Genomic DNA, 16,224 nt, shown 5'->3' on the forward strand with positions numbered 1-16,224 from the left:
CAAAGCAAAGTTGCAATGATTCATGGTGCATATGAATACATCGGTGCTTAATAAGATTATTGCAATATTCATAAAACAATTGTGATTACCTTAACGAATTATAAACCAAAAGCTTTAGGAAAAAATTGGGTAGATCGATCGCTGCCTACAGTTCAATTATATACAGAAAACCAACTATATTGGAAACCCATGGCCATCATCTCCAGAAATCAATATAGAATGCAAATTACGAAGGCTAGAGTTTAGAGACTACGGGAAGAGAAACCAGTGAAACCACTTTGGAATGAATGAAACTAAGGCTTTTCATTCTTTTCTATTTAAAGCTGATCATCAAGTTTATTTATCAATTCATAATTTCAGATATGAAGATTCGCTTGATCAAATATTGATGAAGATATATATCACGATATGCAACCTACTTTTTTATTGTTTTTTTTTTCTGAGAAAAAACGAATTTTATAGAAATAAGTGAACAAATTTTCAAATAAATGATTTTATTTAACATAGATATATTTGAACCATTAGATTAGATGTAGGTAAGAGATTTTATGAAATTTACTAACTTCATGGCTTGCTCACTTTAGAGGAGCCGGATCCGAAAAAGTTGATTGGTTTCTCAAGTTGTTTAGAGGGCCATATCTTAATACTTTCATGGTGGATTTCTGCATGGACAATGTGTCTGCTCCTGTTATCGATAGTTGGGTCAGTTTCGCAGTTTCGATGGAAGCTGAATCAATTGAGCTAGACTTCAACACTAGTAAGAGTCAAAACCTGTACAAGTTCCCTTTTCGTCTTCTTCCAAAACCCAAACCCTTTACTCGATTGAAGCATCTCAAGTTGTCAGCATGCCATCTGTTACTGACACCCCAATCTCCTTTCAATTGCTTGAAGACCCTTGAACTGAAAAATCTTGCTTTAGACCAAACTAGTCTAGACGCCGTGATTTCCTCTTGTGTGGACCTTGAGTGGCTGACATTGGATGAATGTGAACTGCCACGGACGCTGCGTGTGTGCAGTGCCCGATTGAGAGGCTTACGCTTCCTCTACTGTTGGGAAACTCACACTATTGAGCTAGATGCTGCTCAACTCCAAGCATTTGAATTTAGAGGTCGCTGGTTAGAGCTCTCCTTTCTGGTTGTTCCGCCTCTCGAAAGAGTCCATTTCGGGTCTCTAAATATGGCGGAAGCTTTCTTCGATCTTCTACCAGAAGTTCGTCCCAATTTACAGTTTCTGTCGCTGAGTTGGCTTAAAGCAAATGCAAGTATCACAGTTCTAGCTTATTCTAATTTCTTAGTAACACGTATGGTACTGCTCTGATATATACTTTGTTTGACACCTTGTTTGTTATGCCTATTTTTTGTCCTTAGAATATTTCTGCAAGGATCCCTGAATTCAGCTGTCTCAAACAACTGGATTTTTTTAGCTCTCAATTCAGGGAATTTGACCTCCTCTCAATTACGAACATTCTAAACGCTTGCCCCATGCTGCAGAAGCTCCATCTGGCTATGTCTGTGAGTCATTATTTTCAAATTGCATACTCTTTTTGATGTCATGGTCAAATCTTTGTGAAACTTATATACCTTCTGATTCATATGCCATGTTTCTTTTTTACACACTACTTCGTACACTCATTTACATTTCTGAAAGTAGGACTTCTATATCTTTTGCACTTCTTTTATTTTTTCTTGAGAAATATATTTTTCGCACACTCAGTAGTATGCTAATTTTTTCTTCTACATATTTACATCGAGTCTGATCAATAAATAGCGTATAGAATACAGAATACGATATTGGAATATGATCTCAATGATAACTTTATTTGTAGATTTCAGACACACACACACAGATGTTGAAACAGCCCTGATAGACTCTTTCACACATCCTACTTGTTTGAACTCTCTTTTTGTATGAGAAAGAAACTTGAGTAAACAGATTGTTATGAACATGTATCAATGACGGTTCAGGAGGTATTGTTAAGGCATGAAAAATGGTTTAATAAGTAATCATGAAAAATGAAGTTAATTAATCAGTTGTGATCCTGTACATAATCTAACATTTCTCTTTTATTGTCTGGTGGCAGTTCCATTCCGTATGCTCAGAGAGTGGTAAAAAAGAGAAGGTGGTGTATTCGAAGAACATGAAATATTTACACTTGGAAGAAATCGAATTCAGTGGATTTGGCGGGTCACCTGATCAAATGGAGCTTGTCATATACTTGCTTAACAATCCCGTTTCCCTTAAGCATATGACCCTCATCCACTCTCGGTGGAAATCACATGATTATAAGTGGAGAAATGTTGAACGCCGATCGTGGTCCAAGTTGCTGAGTGAGAAGGAATTCCTTGATTCGCTTCGTAAAGAGATGATTAGCCATGGGGCAGAGTTAGTTATCTGTTAATTTCCTCCTGGTGAAGAAACTTGGGTTTAGGTTGTGTTGTAACTTTGGAACTCTCAAAAGACGACTGTCATTTGGGTTCGAAACTAATCAAGTTCAGATTATCAAACCAATCCATACATGTTGGAAGCTCTACTACTGTCAGTATCATCAAGATTACTTTTATGATTTTGCTAACTTGTACTTTCATGAAGGAAACACTAAGAACTCAGGTGACAATCATGTGCTAATGTATGTCAGATCCTCCTGTGCAAATAACATCTGTTTCCAAAGAGGTACATCTAACTCTCAGACGGTAAACTATTCGTGCTCCAAGTCTTCTTCAGCAGAAATTTTTCCTTCAGGATTTAGGCACAGCAGTTTCCGAAAAAAATAAGAGAGAGTAGATGTTGCAACCAAAATTTAGATAAAGTTAAGAACTTTAGATCTCTGTCGCCTATCTTTCCGGAAAGTAACAAGCCTAAGTTATCAAGCAATCTCCATGCAAACGTAACATGCAATACTAATAAACATAGACCCAAGCTACGTCAAACAATGAGCAAAACAATTGCAGTTATTTTCACGAATCGGGCACTACATTATGACTCTTCATACTGAGGTCCTTCAAACTATCATGCAAAGAATCAAATAGTACGTCAAATGAGCGTCACCTACATGGTCGCAATTCTGAGACCGTGTGATAATGTTAATGCTACATATTTGATCGTCTTTTCACCCTTGAATAATTTTATGTTATTGAGCAAAGTAAATATTTTAACTTACCTCAATCAGAAGACGGTTAAATTACATTTCTCTAGAACTCTACGTGCATTTAGACTTGTAATATAAATATAAACTTTTAAGGGACGAAAGTGCAATTTTAAATTAGCTTAACTGTAAATACAAACTTTAGAGGGGGTGAAAGTGCAATATAGAATAGTTGGAGTAAAGTAAAATCCAAGTTATTAGTACCCGCTCCCCCACTCACTTGTCCTCTTCAGACAAATCTCCGAAAACGACTCGCCGGATTCTCTCACTCTTTCCCACCAAAATTCGCCGGCGAACTCAAACCCCCACCTCTCCGTTTCCATCCGAACCTCCACCACAATGCGGCGATTGCGCCTCCTCTAAGCTTCTCCACCGCTTCAATTTCCAGTCCGAGATCTTATTTCTCACCGGTTTTCTGCTGCGTTCACACTGATGGCGGTTCCGGTCGAAGAAGCCATCGCTGCGCTATCTACATTCTCACTTGAGGTGATCTTTCGTCTTCTCACTAGCTCACTTTCGCTCTGTTCTAGTTGAATTTTGGAAAATTTGCTTCGATTTTTGTTTCGTTGATAGGATTTGAATTGTGCTCGTTGTGGTTTTACTGTGTAGGATGATCAAGCAGAGGTTCAGGGACCTGGAGTTTGGGTTTCGACCGATACCGGAGCAATGGATAGTCCAATTGGTACATTTCTGTCCTTCTGTTTTGTTTTTGGGAAGTAAATGAGATAATGTTAGGAAATCTTGGAGTAAAAATGTTGATATTATGATGTGATATGAAGGTTTGAACTTATTTTACGAAAATATAATGAACCTTGGGAAGTTTGAGTTTGAGCATTAGTGTTCACTGGTAGGACTTTACTTACTGCTAGATAGGTGAATCATTTATTAGTGTATAAGGTGGTACTCTTGTTGTAATTCGTTGTTGTTTCTGTTTTGTAGAGTATAGCGATGTTTCTGCATATCGCCTGTCTCTATCAGAAGACACAAAAGCTCTTAATCAACTGGTATGCACCTGTTTTCGACTGTTTTGCTTTGTCTTTCTAAGGCGTTGGATAAAATATAATCCTTGGTCATCTGTTCTGATTAGTGTGAATGAAAACGATGGATATTATGCAGAATGCTCTTATCCTTGAGGGAAAGGAGATGGGATCGGTGCTTTATACATATCGGAGTTGTGTCAAAGCACTTCCTCAGGTCTAACTCTACCTTCATCATTCTTACCATATGGCATCATATTTGTATCTAACATGTGTATATGTGTGTGCATAACTACGTTTTTGCAGCTTCCGGATTCTATGAAACAAAGTCAACCTGAATTGTACCTTGAAACTTATCAAGTTCTGGACTTGGAAATGAGCCGCCTACGTGAAATACAGCGCTGGCAAGCATCAGCTGCATCCAAGGTACGAGTTTGTATAAACCTTGGTTTTACAGTCTTTCTTGGCTGAACTCAAGTTGAGTTTTTCACCATACCATGGACGTTTGTCTCTGACGCAGCTAGCTGCAGATATGCAACGCTTCTCAAGGCCTGAGAGACGCATTAATGGACCTACAGTAACTCATCTCTGGTATGCTTAGTATTCCTCTGAAGCAATTTACTTTTTCTTTTTTTACGTTTCTTCTAGTCCTGTATCACATATTTTCAGACATGCTTGTGCTGAAAGGTACTCACTGGTCACTGCAAATGTATGGCTATGTTAAAACTCGTCTGCTAATTTATTCATTACAGGTCCATGTTGAAGTTACTTGACACTTTGGTGCAACTCGATCATCTTAAAAATGCAAAAGCCAGCATACCAAATGATTTCTCTTGGTATAAAAGGTAAACCAGTTATTTTCACTCTATGTGGTTGCTATAACCATCCGGACTATATGACTTGGCATGTGTTCCTGGACAAACTAATTCTGTACAAAATATCAATACCTTCTTTTACGCTTCTCTATATTAAGTTTTAGTGTATATGGTTCAACAGATAGTTTACATTTTCAAATCATTAGCACTAAAATTGGTTAACAAGCTGTTGTTACTGAAATTTTAAAATCCTTCTATACTCGTCTGCAAGATGAGTTACCAAGAAAATAAGAGAAAAGGGAAAAACTGAAAAGTAGGTCTAGTATGTGATACAAATACTTATTTACTAGTGTTGTATTTGCAACATCATTTCTTTCCCCAATCTGATGCTACTTTCTACGTGGTTAATTTCATGCTTTTGACCTATTCTGAATTTTTCAGGACATTCACACAAGTAAGCGTACAGTGGCATGATACTGATTCTATGAGAGAGGAGTTGGATGACTTACAGGTGTGACTATGCAGCTTAGTGCGTCCTGACATACAGCTTTTGATGAATATATTCTATTAAAGTGTTTCCATCTTGGAAATACTGTTTTCGTTTCTTTTGTTTTAGTAGTCTGATATGACATAAGGCCAGAATAATCTAACTTTTCTAATGATTTCTTAATCAATTGCTGCAGATTTTCCTTAGCACAAGGTGGGCTATCTTGTTGAATTTGCATGCTGAGATGTTCCGCGTGAACAAGTATCCTGAGTTCAATAGTTATAGCTGATGAGGAGAAATGCTGATGATTTGCATATATTCTTATTCTACTTACTTTGAGCTTCTAGATTTTATCTTGTTGATAGGTTATATAGTGATATGCGTTTTGTTTTTACATTTATAATCTAGGATACACGCTGCTAGTCTATTTTGATTTCCTTGACTTGATATAGTGTAGAAGATATTCTTCAAGTCCTCATAGTTTTTGCTGTCGAGTCACTAGAGTTGGACTTTGCACTTTTGTTCCCAGAGCGGCACATTCTTCTTCGTGCTCTGCCGATTCTCGTTGTCTTAGCAACATCATCAGAAAAAGATAGCGAGTCTTTGTACAAGAGAGTGAAAATCAACAGACTTATTAATATATTCAAGGTAATGTATAGATATGGTTCCACAAGATTGCAAGAAGCCAATTTCCCACCTCCCTCCCCTAGAAAACGAAAAATTTAAACACTTATCTTGTTTTTTTTTTTTGGCTTTCTTGCAGAACGATCCAGTAATTCCTGCATTTCCAGATCTCCATCTTTCTCCTGCTGCAATTATGAAAGAATTGTCAATGTACTTCCAAAAGTTTACTGCCCAAACTCGTCTTCTCAGTCTTCCATCACCTCATGAGCTTCCAGCGCGTGAGGCACAAGAATATCCTTTGTTTGTTTATCTTTTTCTGTCAGGGTGATAAGTGAATTTTTATATGTACCTTGGTGTTTTCACGTTTAGCATTGCTAAGCTTGGTAACCTCTCCAGTAAGACCTTGACATAATTTACATATCAGAGGCATTATCTAATCATCAATCACATTGGATCCATCCGTGCTGAACATGATGACTTCGCAATTCGTTTTGCATCCTCCATGAATCAGGTCTTCTCCTCCTCGTCCTCCTCAGTCCTTTTCCAGAACCTGTATTTAGTGATATGATTCTTACTTGCGCTCATGTGTAATTTTCTGAAGTCCGTTACTTTTCTGATCTATGCAGCTATTGTTGTTGAAGTCAACAGATAGTGCTGATATCGAGTGGTGCAAAGAAGTCAAGGGAAATATATATGATGTGATTGTTGAAGGTTTTCAGCTTTTAAGTAGATGGACTGCACGCATCTGGGAACAATGTGCATGGAAATTTTCTCGTCCCTGCAAGGATATAGTTCCGTCTGAATCACAAGAAGCGTCAGCATCATTTTCTGACTATGAAAAGGTCTTGAATACCCTAAGGAGATGGCTTTTAGGTTATACATGGTAGAATCTTTAATAATCTAAAAGTAACCTGAATCAACTAACATATGGATATGTCTAGTATTAGTTCAGTACATACATGGAAAAAACTTGGATAGACTAGTAATCTAAATTAACTAATATATGCATGTCCTAAGTACTCCAGTTCAGTTATTGTCTGCCTACGTTGATCACATCCATTTAGCTGATTGTGACATTATCTTGGAATATATGTCAGGTGGTACGATATAACTATAATGCAGATGAAAGGAAAGCCCTGGTGGAACTTGTTAGCTACATAAAGAGCATAGGATCAATGATGCAGTCTAGCGACACATTGGTAGCTGACGCTTTATGGGAGACAATACATGCTGAGGTCCAAGATTTTGTTCAGAATACATTGGCCACTATGTTGAGGACTACATTTCGAAAGAAGAAAGATCTTTCTAGGTGGGTATTTAAGTTAGTTAATGATGATTTGAACTTTGCAGTTGAAACTCCTATAGTTTTCTAGTCTATACTCTTGTAGATTACATATATCAGTTGATATCTCATCATTATATTTTTGTTGTTATCCTTATCATCAGTTATATATTGCTAACTAGTGAAATACGATTCAGGATCCTTTCCGATATGCGGACTCTTTCAGCAGACTGGATGGCAAATACAAGTAAGTCTGAATCTGGACCCCTGCAGCATGGAAGCGAAGAAAGCAAAGGAAATGTTTTTTATCCAAGGCCAGTTGCACCAACAGCTGCTCAGGTTTCCCTCATTCATCCAGCTCATTGAATGCAATATAAGCTGTCTTTATTATACCAAGTGTTTTGCCTTACCCATTATTGCTCTTTCACTTTCCATTTGTTCTTTTAGACAGAAAGTTAATCAGAAAACGACCATGTTTGATCTATCTGAAATTTCCTTAATAATCTTACATATCAGAAAGAGGTAGATTTAGGATGAATTAGTTAATGTTTCTAATTCTGCGTGTGTGTGTCTTTCCATAGAAAGTATTTCATCAGTAATTGGACACGATCTGAATTTAAGTCTCTTTTCTGCATGGTTATCGTATGGCATGTGCATTCCTCATTTTATCTGTATATGATTGCTCAAGGTTACTGTGTACAAAGATGAATAACTGAACATTGTACATTCTCACACAAGTTTGTTGCCTTAGATTAAGCTAACTGATCATTTAATTTTTATCTTTAGGTTCACTGCCTGCAGTTCCTGATATATGAAGTTGTTTCTGGTGGTAATCTTAGGAAGCCTGGAGGGCTCTTTGGGAATAGCGGTTCAGAGATCCCTGTTAATGACCTAAAACAATTAGAAACATTTTTTTACAAGCTTAGCTTCTTCCTGCATATTCTGGACTATTCAGGTATTGATCCACCTCTACTTTCCTTTATTTAGGTTGGACTCTTAGATTGTGTGCTTTACATATTCCAGAAGGACCAATTTCTCAAAAGTAAACTTTGAAGTGCAACTCTTTTCAACGGGCTCTTCTTTCCCAATCGATGCAATATTATATATTATTTAAATCGTTGAAATTATCCTGGGTTTTCAATGTGTTGGGTCCTTTGGCAATCATGATTATCCTAGCTATTCTTATTTGTACCTAATGCACTCTTTTATAGCTTTCATGAACATAATCTTGATGCTTAGTAAACATGTTTAACCCTTGATGTTCTTGCACTTACGGTATCTAGCCCAATGCAATTCATCATTGAGCTGGTTACTAGCCCATGAACATACATGCCCACTAATTCTCTGTGTTGCCGGTGCTCATCCTTGTGTTTGAAACTGATAACAAGTTGTTTTGATCATTTCTTAAGATAGTATTTTAGCCACGTATAGTAAAATTGAAATTTGTCCTTTTAATTGTGTTGCAGCGACTGTCGCAACTTTGACGGATCTTGGTTTCTTATGGTTTAGAGAATTTTATTTGGAGTCTTCTCGTGTTATTCAGGTAAAGATATTATTTGACATATGAAGTGGTGTCCTTTGTTTTTTTATAACTCATGTGAAACAAATAAAAAATTCTGCCAGCGGTTAAGTTTGGCGGCCAATGTCATAAAAACAGATGCTTTTGCTGGTTTACTTTTTAACCATATTCGCTTATATGCTTATAAAGGTTTAATTATTCAGTTCCAAACTGTTCTTGTAGCATTGTAGCCCATATTTTCTTCATTTGATTCCTATTGAATTTGAGATTTTACACTCTTTGCAGTTTCCGATCGAATGCTCTCTTCCTTGGATGTTGGTGGATTTTGTGCTTGAGTCACAGAATCCAGGTATTCTAGAGAGTGTTTTGATACCATTTGACATCTATAACGATTCTGCTCAGCAAGCATTGGTTGTGCTCAAGCAACGGTTCCTCTATGATGAAATTGAGGCTGAGGTACCTGAATTTCTGCACTTGGTTGCACCTGTATTCATGATTGCTAGATTGAACATGCTTATCTCACACTGGTGACATGTGGCCATGGACTGGAAAGTTAGCTGCAGGCCTGAGTGTAGATCTTAAATATATATATCATATTTGGAGGGCCAATCTTTCTAGTAGCGTTTACCTGGTCACCAAAAGTTCAAGGTCACCTGGCCTTGATATTATTTGATACTAAGGGTTGAGATTCAACCGCATAAAAGACAATAATCTATTCTCAACCCTTGATACTAAATCTAAGGGTGGGTGACCACAAATTCTTGGTTACCCAGGTTGATCTGTTCATCTTTCATTTTGTGGCCATGCGGAAATATTTCAATATTTAGAAATGGAATTCAATGCATATTACATTCAACAACTTTAGGTCATAGTTTGTCTGTATTCTCGTCAAATTTCTTGCGCCTTAGATGATTAATTAGTTTCTTTTTCTCTCTTAGGTGGACCATTGTTTCGACATATTTGTTTCAAAACTCTGTGATACTATTTTCACATATTACAAGAGCTGGGCAGCAAGGTATACTAAATTCTGTTGAATATGCTATGCCACCAGCAGAGCAATCTTTCATATGTGTTGGTTTTCATGTCATGCAGCGAACTGCTTGATACGTCATTCCTGTTCGCATTGGACAATGGGGAAAGATATTCTGTTGAGCCTATGAGGTTCACAACACTCCTAAAGATGACCAGAGTGAAGGTATTTTGTCTTACAAACATCTTTTAATTTTCGTGCTTTATTATTATAACTGGCTAAGTGTATCACAAGTACATATGAGTTCAGTCAGTATATCTATCCTCTGCTTAGTATAGTTCTGATTGCGTACAGTTGCTTGGAAGGATGATTGATTTGAGAAGTTTGATTACTGAGCGGATGAACAAAGTTTTCAGAGACAATATTGAGTTTCTATTTGATCGTTTTGAGTCTCAAGATCTATGTGCTATTGTGGTAAGTAGTTTCACAGTATCACTCTGTTCTCTTAGTCTGAATTAGTAAACAACGTTAACAACATGACTTTTGGTTGGTAGGAACTAGAAAATCTGCTGGATATCTTAAAGCATGCCCATGAATTGCTCTCCAGAGATCTTTCAATAGACTCATTCAGTCTAATGTTGAATGAGATGCAAGAAAACATATCACTGGTGTCATATTCTAGTAGACTTGCGTCTCAGGTTTGGCTAAGTTTCTCTCTATCATTGTTTTTAAAAAATACTAATTACTGAGTGATTTTGCCTCTCCAAATAATCCTTTTTGTTTCTTATATAAAGTCTTCCAAGTTCACAAGCCACCCAACTTATGTGACATCTATTTTGCAACTCGTCATCGAAACACTGTAATACAATTTTTGACTGTTAAATGTTTCCTCAAATTGGTTGGTTCCTTTTCCTCCAGGCCACATGCAAATAAGTGCTGTATTTTTAATTCATGTAATGAACTGTGAACTTGCCATGGTGCTTAAGTCAATGCATTCTTCAATTTTTGTAATTCAACTTTCTTATCGAGTTGGCTGTGGCGTCAAAAGCATATATGTCATTCTGATTCTTATATCTTGCAAACAAAATTACGTTTTTCTTTTGGTAAATAAACTGCTATAAATTTACAGTCTTACTTGCTGGAACAAATATAACAACAAGTATGTTCCTACTCTAGATAATCTTGGTTAGAAAGTTGGAACTGTAGATTTTGATTCATCCATTTCCAGTCTTCGCTTACTCATTTTGTTTCTGTTAGATTTGGTCAGAGATGCAGAGTGATTTCCTGCCAAACTTCATCCTTTGTAATACTACCCAGCGATTTACACGATCAGCAAAGGTGCCTCTTGTTCCTGTTCAAAAGCCATCAGTTCCCTCTGCGAAGCCTAATTTCTATTGCGGTACTCAAGTAAGCAATCTTTCTTAATCAATGTATCTGTTAGATGGGTTTTAATATGCAATTCGTATGGTTTGTAACCTATATCACCCCTTGTTCTTCAGTGTTTTTGAATCCTCTTATATCACCTTTTGTGATTCCTGTAAATAAATTGGTATTAGTAAGATAGAGGAAAACAAGTTTTATTTCCTCATCCTCATGATGTATTCTAACTTTATCGTGTTACTGTTTTCATGGAAGGAATTAAATGCAGCTCATCAGAGTTTTGCAAGGTTGCACAGTGGATTTTTTGGGATGCCTCACATGTTTTCCATTGTAAGGCTTCTAGGGTCCAGATCATTGCCCTGGCTAATCCGAGCACTTCTAGATCATATATCAAACAAGGTTGGTCATGCTATGGAGAGATCAGTAGTTACAAAATATTGTAAATGCAAATTAGCATGTTAAAGGGTAGTTCTTAGATGTCTCATCTGTTTAATTGTGTTCATCATATTGTTAGAGGGTTTTCTGTGTTTCTGCAAACAAGTTTTGATAATGTCCAAAGTTACAGATGCTCACCCTTTGTTTCTGCATTTTGTTTCAGACAGCTACCCTGGAACCCCTTATAACAGGATTGCAAGAAGCATTGCCAAAATCTATTGGACTGCTTCCTTTTGATGGGGGCGTGACAGGTACATGGCTGCTAATTTTTTTCATTTGTTACTTTTTGAGTATTACATGCAAGCAGCAAGCTGCAGATGCATATATTGGTCTAGACTGTCTAACACTTTATTGATAGGTCTGCTCTGTTATGGAAGACGGTACATTTTCTCCTTATGTAGTTTTAAGACGTGAAATTCATAAGGCAGAACTTCAGTCCAGGTTTTGTAATTAGAAAAAAACAAAAATATAAAATGAAGTAGATCAATAATTATGATATATTGTTGTCACATAGTTGTAATTGACACCTTCTAGTTGAAGTTTTTGGCTTTCTTTCTTTCTTGTTAAGTCCATTGTGGGTTTTATACGATATTAAAAGAAAAGTAGCACATTTGGCACTCACCTCCCCTCTGCTAATATATGGCATAATTTGTGCTTCTATGTGTTTCAACAGGTTGTATGAGGCTGGTTAAAGAACAGCTTACTTGGGGAACCAAATCAGAGCTCAAAGGAGAAGTTCTTCGGGGTATAAAGGAGATTGGAAGTGTATTATATTGGCTGGGGCTTCTTGATATCGTTTTGGTTAGTGATCTAAATTCCACTTCTTATAACTTTATTAAGATGCTTGCATGTGTTTACACCAGTTTATAACTTTATAACTTCATTAAAATGCTAGCATGTGTTTCAACAATACATAAGTTGTCACAAATTTTTTACTAGGGACTTCAAATTGTAATGCACATCAGATATGTGCTAATTGATTTTGCCGCATAACTTGTTGGTTTTAGATTTTCCTGCATCATACACTTGAAGAGGCATGTACTTATGTGTGTGTATGCTAGCACATACATATTTCCCATAGACCTTTGTGTCTATCTCCAGAAAGCACTAAACTAGTTTGTATACATAGTTCGCCACTTAGCTTTTCATTAGTTTTCAGTTATGTGGAAAGAAAAAACTCGCTGTTGAATGGGGTGATAAAAGAAAACTAAACTGGGAAAAAGTCTGAGGTGTTCTCCTGTGAATCTCAAGAATCTATGTTATGACTTAAAACCATTTTCATATTTCCACATATATAATGCGACAAGGCATTCAATCTCTGATCTTGAAGTATCTAGGTAACAGAAGTTTGATATTTGCTGTGAGTGGGCAGGTGAAGTTTGCCTATATTCAGATTACTATTGTAATTGAAACTTCATCTTTGTGGTTGCTTGAGTCATATCCTCACAATCTAACATGCTTCGCAGAGAGAAACAGACACCACACATTTCATGCAAACTGCCCCTTGGTTGGGCTTGCTTCCTGCTGCAGATGGACAAATATTGCATTCTCAAGATGGTGGAGAAAGCCCTATTGTCAACCTCTTTAAATCGGCCACTTTTGCAATTGTGTCAAACCCTGGGTGTCCAAATCCGGCTTCCTTCAATACCTTATCGAAGCAGGCAGAAGCTGCAGGTGCGCAGTTGCAATTTTCTGTGTAAATTTTTATAGAGATATTTACATGTTTTGACTGGATACTGGAAAAATTAACTTATAATTATGTTTTTGTTCCTGTTTCATTGCTGTTCTATAGTTAAGTCAGATGTTTCATTGCAGATCTTTTGTACAAGGCTAACATGAACACGGGAAGTGTGCTGGAATATTCTCTAGCTTTTACGAGTGCAGCACTGGATAAATACTGTAGTAAATGGAGTGCTGTTCCCAAAACAGGGTTCATTGACATCACAACTTCAAAGGATTTCTATCGCATATACAGTGGCCTTCAAATTGTAAGGACTACATGTTTTCTTAAGATCATTCAGTTCATAGAACATTTAAGACGAATAAAATATTTGGAAATTTTTTGGTAATTTGTTGTAGTCCTGCAATATCTAGATCGAGATAGGAAAAAGAGGAAAGAAAAAAAAGACAAAAGGATATATAGGAATCCCATTTACATGCATATTACTTTGGTATCCTTTGGTTGGGGGTTTGTCTTTAATACTAGTACATAATGATGTCTAGAGACTCTGAGTACTCTGTGTTGCCAAAATGACATTGTGATGGGTATTGCCAATAAAGATGGATTTTTTAACTGAGACTGTTAAGTAAATAGTGTTCATCAAAATTATTGTATTGCTGAAGAAGTTATTACTGACTGGGTCCTCTTGAGGATGTTTACCCCTAAAGCCTGGATGCCCTTGTGTTTCAAAGTTAAACCCACTCTCACTCACTCTAAAAGCACTAACATAAACTTCACTGCCTCCAGGCATTAAAGATTGTGACTGAAATAATTATGAACTACATTGCTAGTTTGGACTTCCCAGTGGTTCATTTGACTATGTTTTGTCTTTTACTAAGATTCATTATGTTGATAACAAAAATTCAGTATACCTAGTTTAATTGTAGAAGAATGTGAACTTGTTGTGCTGCCATAATGCCTAACTTGTTCTAATGGTTAAACTGTAGTGGTACCTTGAGGAGTCTGTTCGAGTATCACCGAACAGTCAAGATGTGCTGGGTGATTCTGTAGCTTGGGGGGGTTGCACCATAATATACTTGCTTGGGCAGCAGCTGCATTTCGAGCTCTTGGATTTTTCATATCAGGTCCTCAATGTTGCTGAAGTGGAGGCTGCTTCAATTACCCAAACCCATAAGAGCCCTCATTATGCTCAGGTATAGAAAGGACACAATTTATCTTGTTCTCAAGTTCTATTGGCTAAATTGCTTGTCTCTAAACTAATTGATACAATGCCCATCAGTTCTCTACTAAACTTACATCGGATAACACTTGAGGTAATGTCATCATGGACTTTTTTTTTTTTTACTTCTACGTGCACAGCTAAACTTCCAGAGTATTGAGCCCCTAATGCTATGAGCTATTCTAACATAATAGTGATGATCTCTGATATGAAGAAAGTCAAATTTTCACTGAGATGAAATATCGGAATGCAGTCTAATAGTATGACACTAAAACCCCAACTAGCTAGCCTGCTAACTAGAATAGTTGCTATATGAACCTCATATAATTCGCAATTTTTTTTATCGCAATAGTAGTAATCTACGTGACAGTCTGCATAGTTATGCATTTGGTAAACTTATAAAAAGCTAATCTCAGGTTCAATTTAGCTTTAATTCCTTTGCATCCATATTTGCTTTTGGTTCTTATTGGTTTCTTTGTGTGGTTGAAGGGATGGGATGGCCTGTTAGAAGTAATGAAGAAAGCAAGGAGGTTAAACAACCATGTGTTCTCCATGTTAAAGGCGCGTTGCCCGCTTGAAGACAAGACAGCTTGTGCTATCAAGCAAAGTGGTGCCCCTTTGCACCGGATCAAGTTCGAGAACACCGTCTCTGCATTTGAAACACTGCCACAGAAAGAGGCCTGAATCGGAACAAATCAGGTCCGGCGCATTACCTTTTGTGCTAGTTGCTTTTCTTCCTTTTGGTTTCTGTACTTGATCATGATTAAGACTCAAATATCTGTATGTGTATAAAGACTAAAGAGAGTACGAGATGACAACGATCACTGTTGTTTATTTACCACTAAAGAAAACGTAATGCACTTACTGGCCAACCTACCACTTAGCAGAGCGCCAATCACCTACCACTTAGCACATCTCCGATTAGTCAAAAAAGTATGAACACAGAATAAGAATTTTGTATCACAACGTGTGAGGGATCGTCAGCAATGACATTATATGAAATGTGTCTACCAAAAATATATACATTATTATGTGAGATATGTCGAAATTTTCGGAAATTCTACAGTTTCTACTCTACAGTAGCCATATATATATATATATATACACGAATTACCAAACAATGGTGGAGCTAACTTTAGAACACTAACTAAAACCAAGAGAGAGCTCCACAAAAGTAGGAGGAAGAGTTTTTAGGGTTTGGTTTCGTTGCTTGTCCGGCGGCACCCCTACGCTGACGTTGGTTTCTAGCCTCGTCAGTGTGGCTTGGGTCGCTGCCGGACGGGCGTTGTGGTGCCGGTGGATTCAAAGGGAGGAGGCTATCTTGGGGGATGCCCATGAAGGTGGCGGCACTGTGTTGCAAATCGGTGTTGCTTTGACGAGGAGGCTTCGTCGGCGTCCCTGAGAGGCGTGTCAAGGTTAGGCCTGGCTGAGGCAAGGAGCGGTGGTTGGGACGACGGAGAGAACACGGCGGCGGCGGACTACCCGGCTGTAAAGCCTCGTTCTGCAGCGAATCGTGGAGGAAGAATGGAGGCTGCCTCGCAAGGGTAGGTCGCTGATGATGATGCTCTTCTGGCGGTGGCCGACGTCGATGTCAGGGTGACGGTTCTGCTCCAGGTTGCACCAGTCTTCAATGGGCCGGGTCTTAGGTAGACTGTTTCTTGGAGGTCCACTGGTTGGTCGGGCCTAGGCTTTT

At 37.6% G+C, this 16,224-nt stretch overlaps 1 protein-coding gene and 1 pseudogene across 2 annotated transcripts in view; both read left to right on the top strand.

Annotated features, from left to right (window-relative positions):
- Nucleotides 1-16,224, top strand: part of LOC101300082 — a 29,375-nt pseudogene that overhangs the window by 7,531 nt on the left and 5,620 nt on the right. The window contains exon 14 of the transcript XR_185089.1: nt 585-1,261. The product of XR_185089.1 is annotated as an uncharacterized LOC101300082 (transcript). The remainder of the gene's footprint in view (nt 1-584; nt 1,262-16,224) is intronic.
- Nucleotides 3,396-15,354, top strand: LOC101299778 (protein PIR-like). The gene is made up of 30 exons (XM_004302068.1): nt 3,396-3,628; nt 3,752-3,824; nt 4,082-4,146; nt 4,259-4,336; nt 4,426-4,545; nt 4,640-4,710; nt 4,872-4,964; nt 5,376-5,445; nt 5,618-5,682; nt 5,874-6,069; nt 6,185-6,336; nt 6,463-6,556; nt 6,672-6,887; nt 7,143-7,354; nt 7,525-7,666; nt 8,114-8,282; nt 8,794-8,870; nt 9,132-9,302; nt 9,785-9,861; nt 9,939-10,041; nt 10,171-10,290; nt 10,371-10,514; nt 11,074-11,223; nt 11,452-11,599; nt 11,799-11,882; nt 12,305-12,432; nt 13,098-13,305; nt 13,447-13,619; nt 14,299-14,505; nt 15,021-15,354. The coding sequence occupies exons 1-30, from the start codon at nt 3,575-3,577 to the stop codon at nt 15,213-15,215; spliced, it is 3,855 nt and encodes a 1,284-aa protein (XP_004302116.1). The 5' UTR covers nt 3,396-3,574; the 3' UTR covers nt 15,216-15,354.

The sequence above is a fragment of the Fragaria vesca genome, linkage group LG6, assembly GCF_000184155.1.
Source record: "Fragaria vesca subsp. vesca linkage group LG6, FraVesHawaii_1.0, whole genome shotgun sequence".
Classification (NCBI taxonomy): domain Eukaryota; kingdom Viridiplantae; phylum Streptophyta; class Magnoliopsida; order Rosales; family Rosaceae; genus Fragaria; species Fragaria vesca.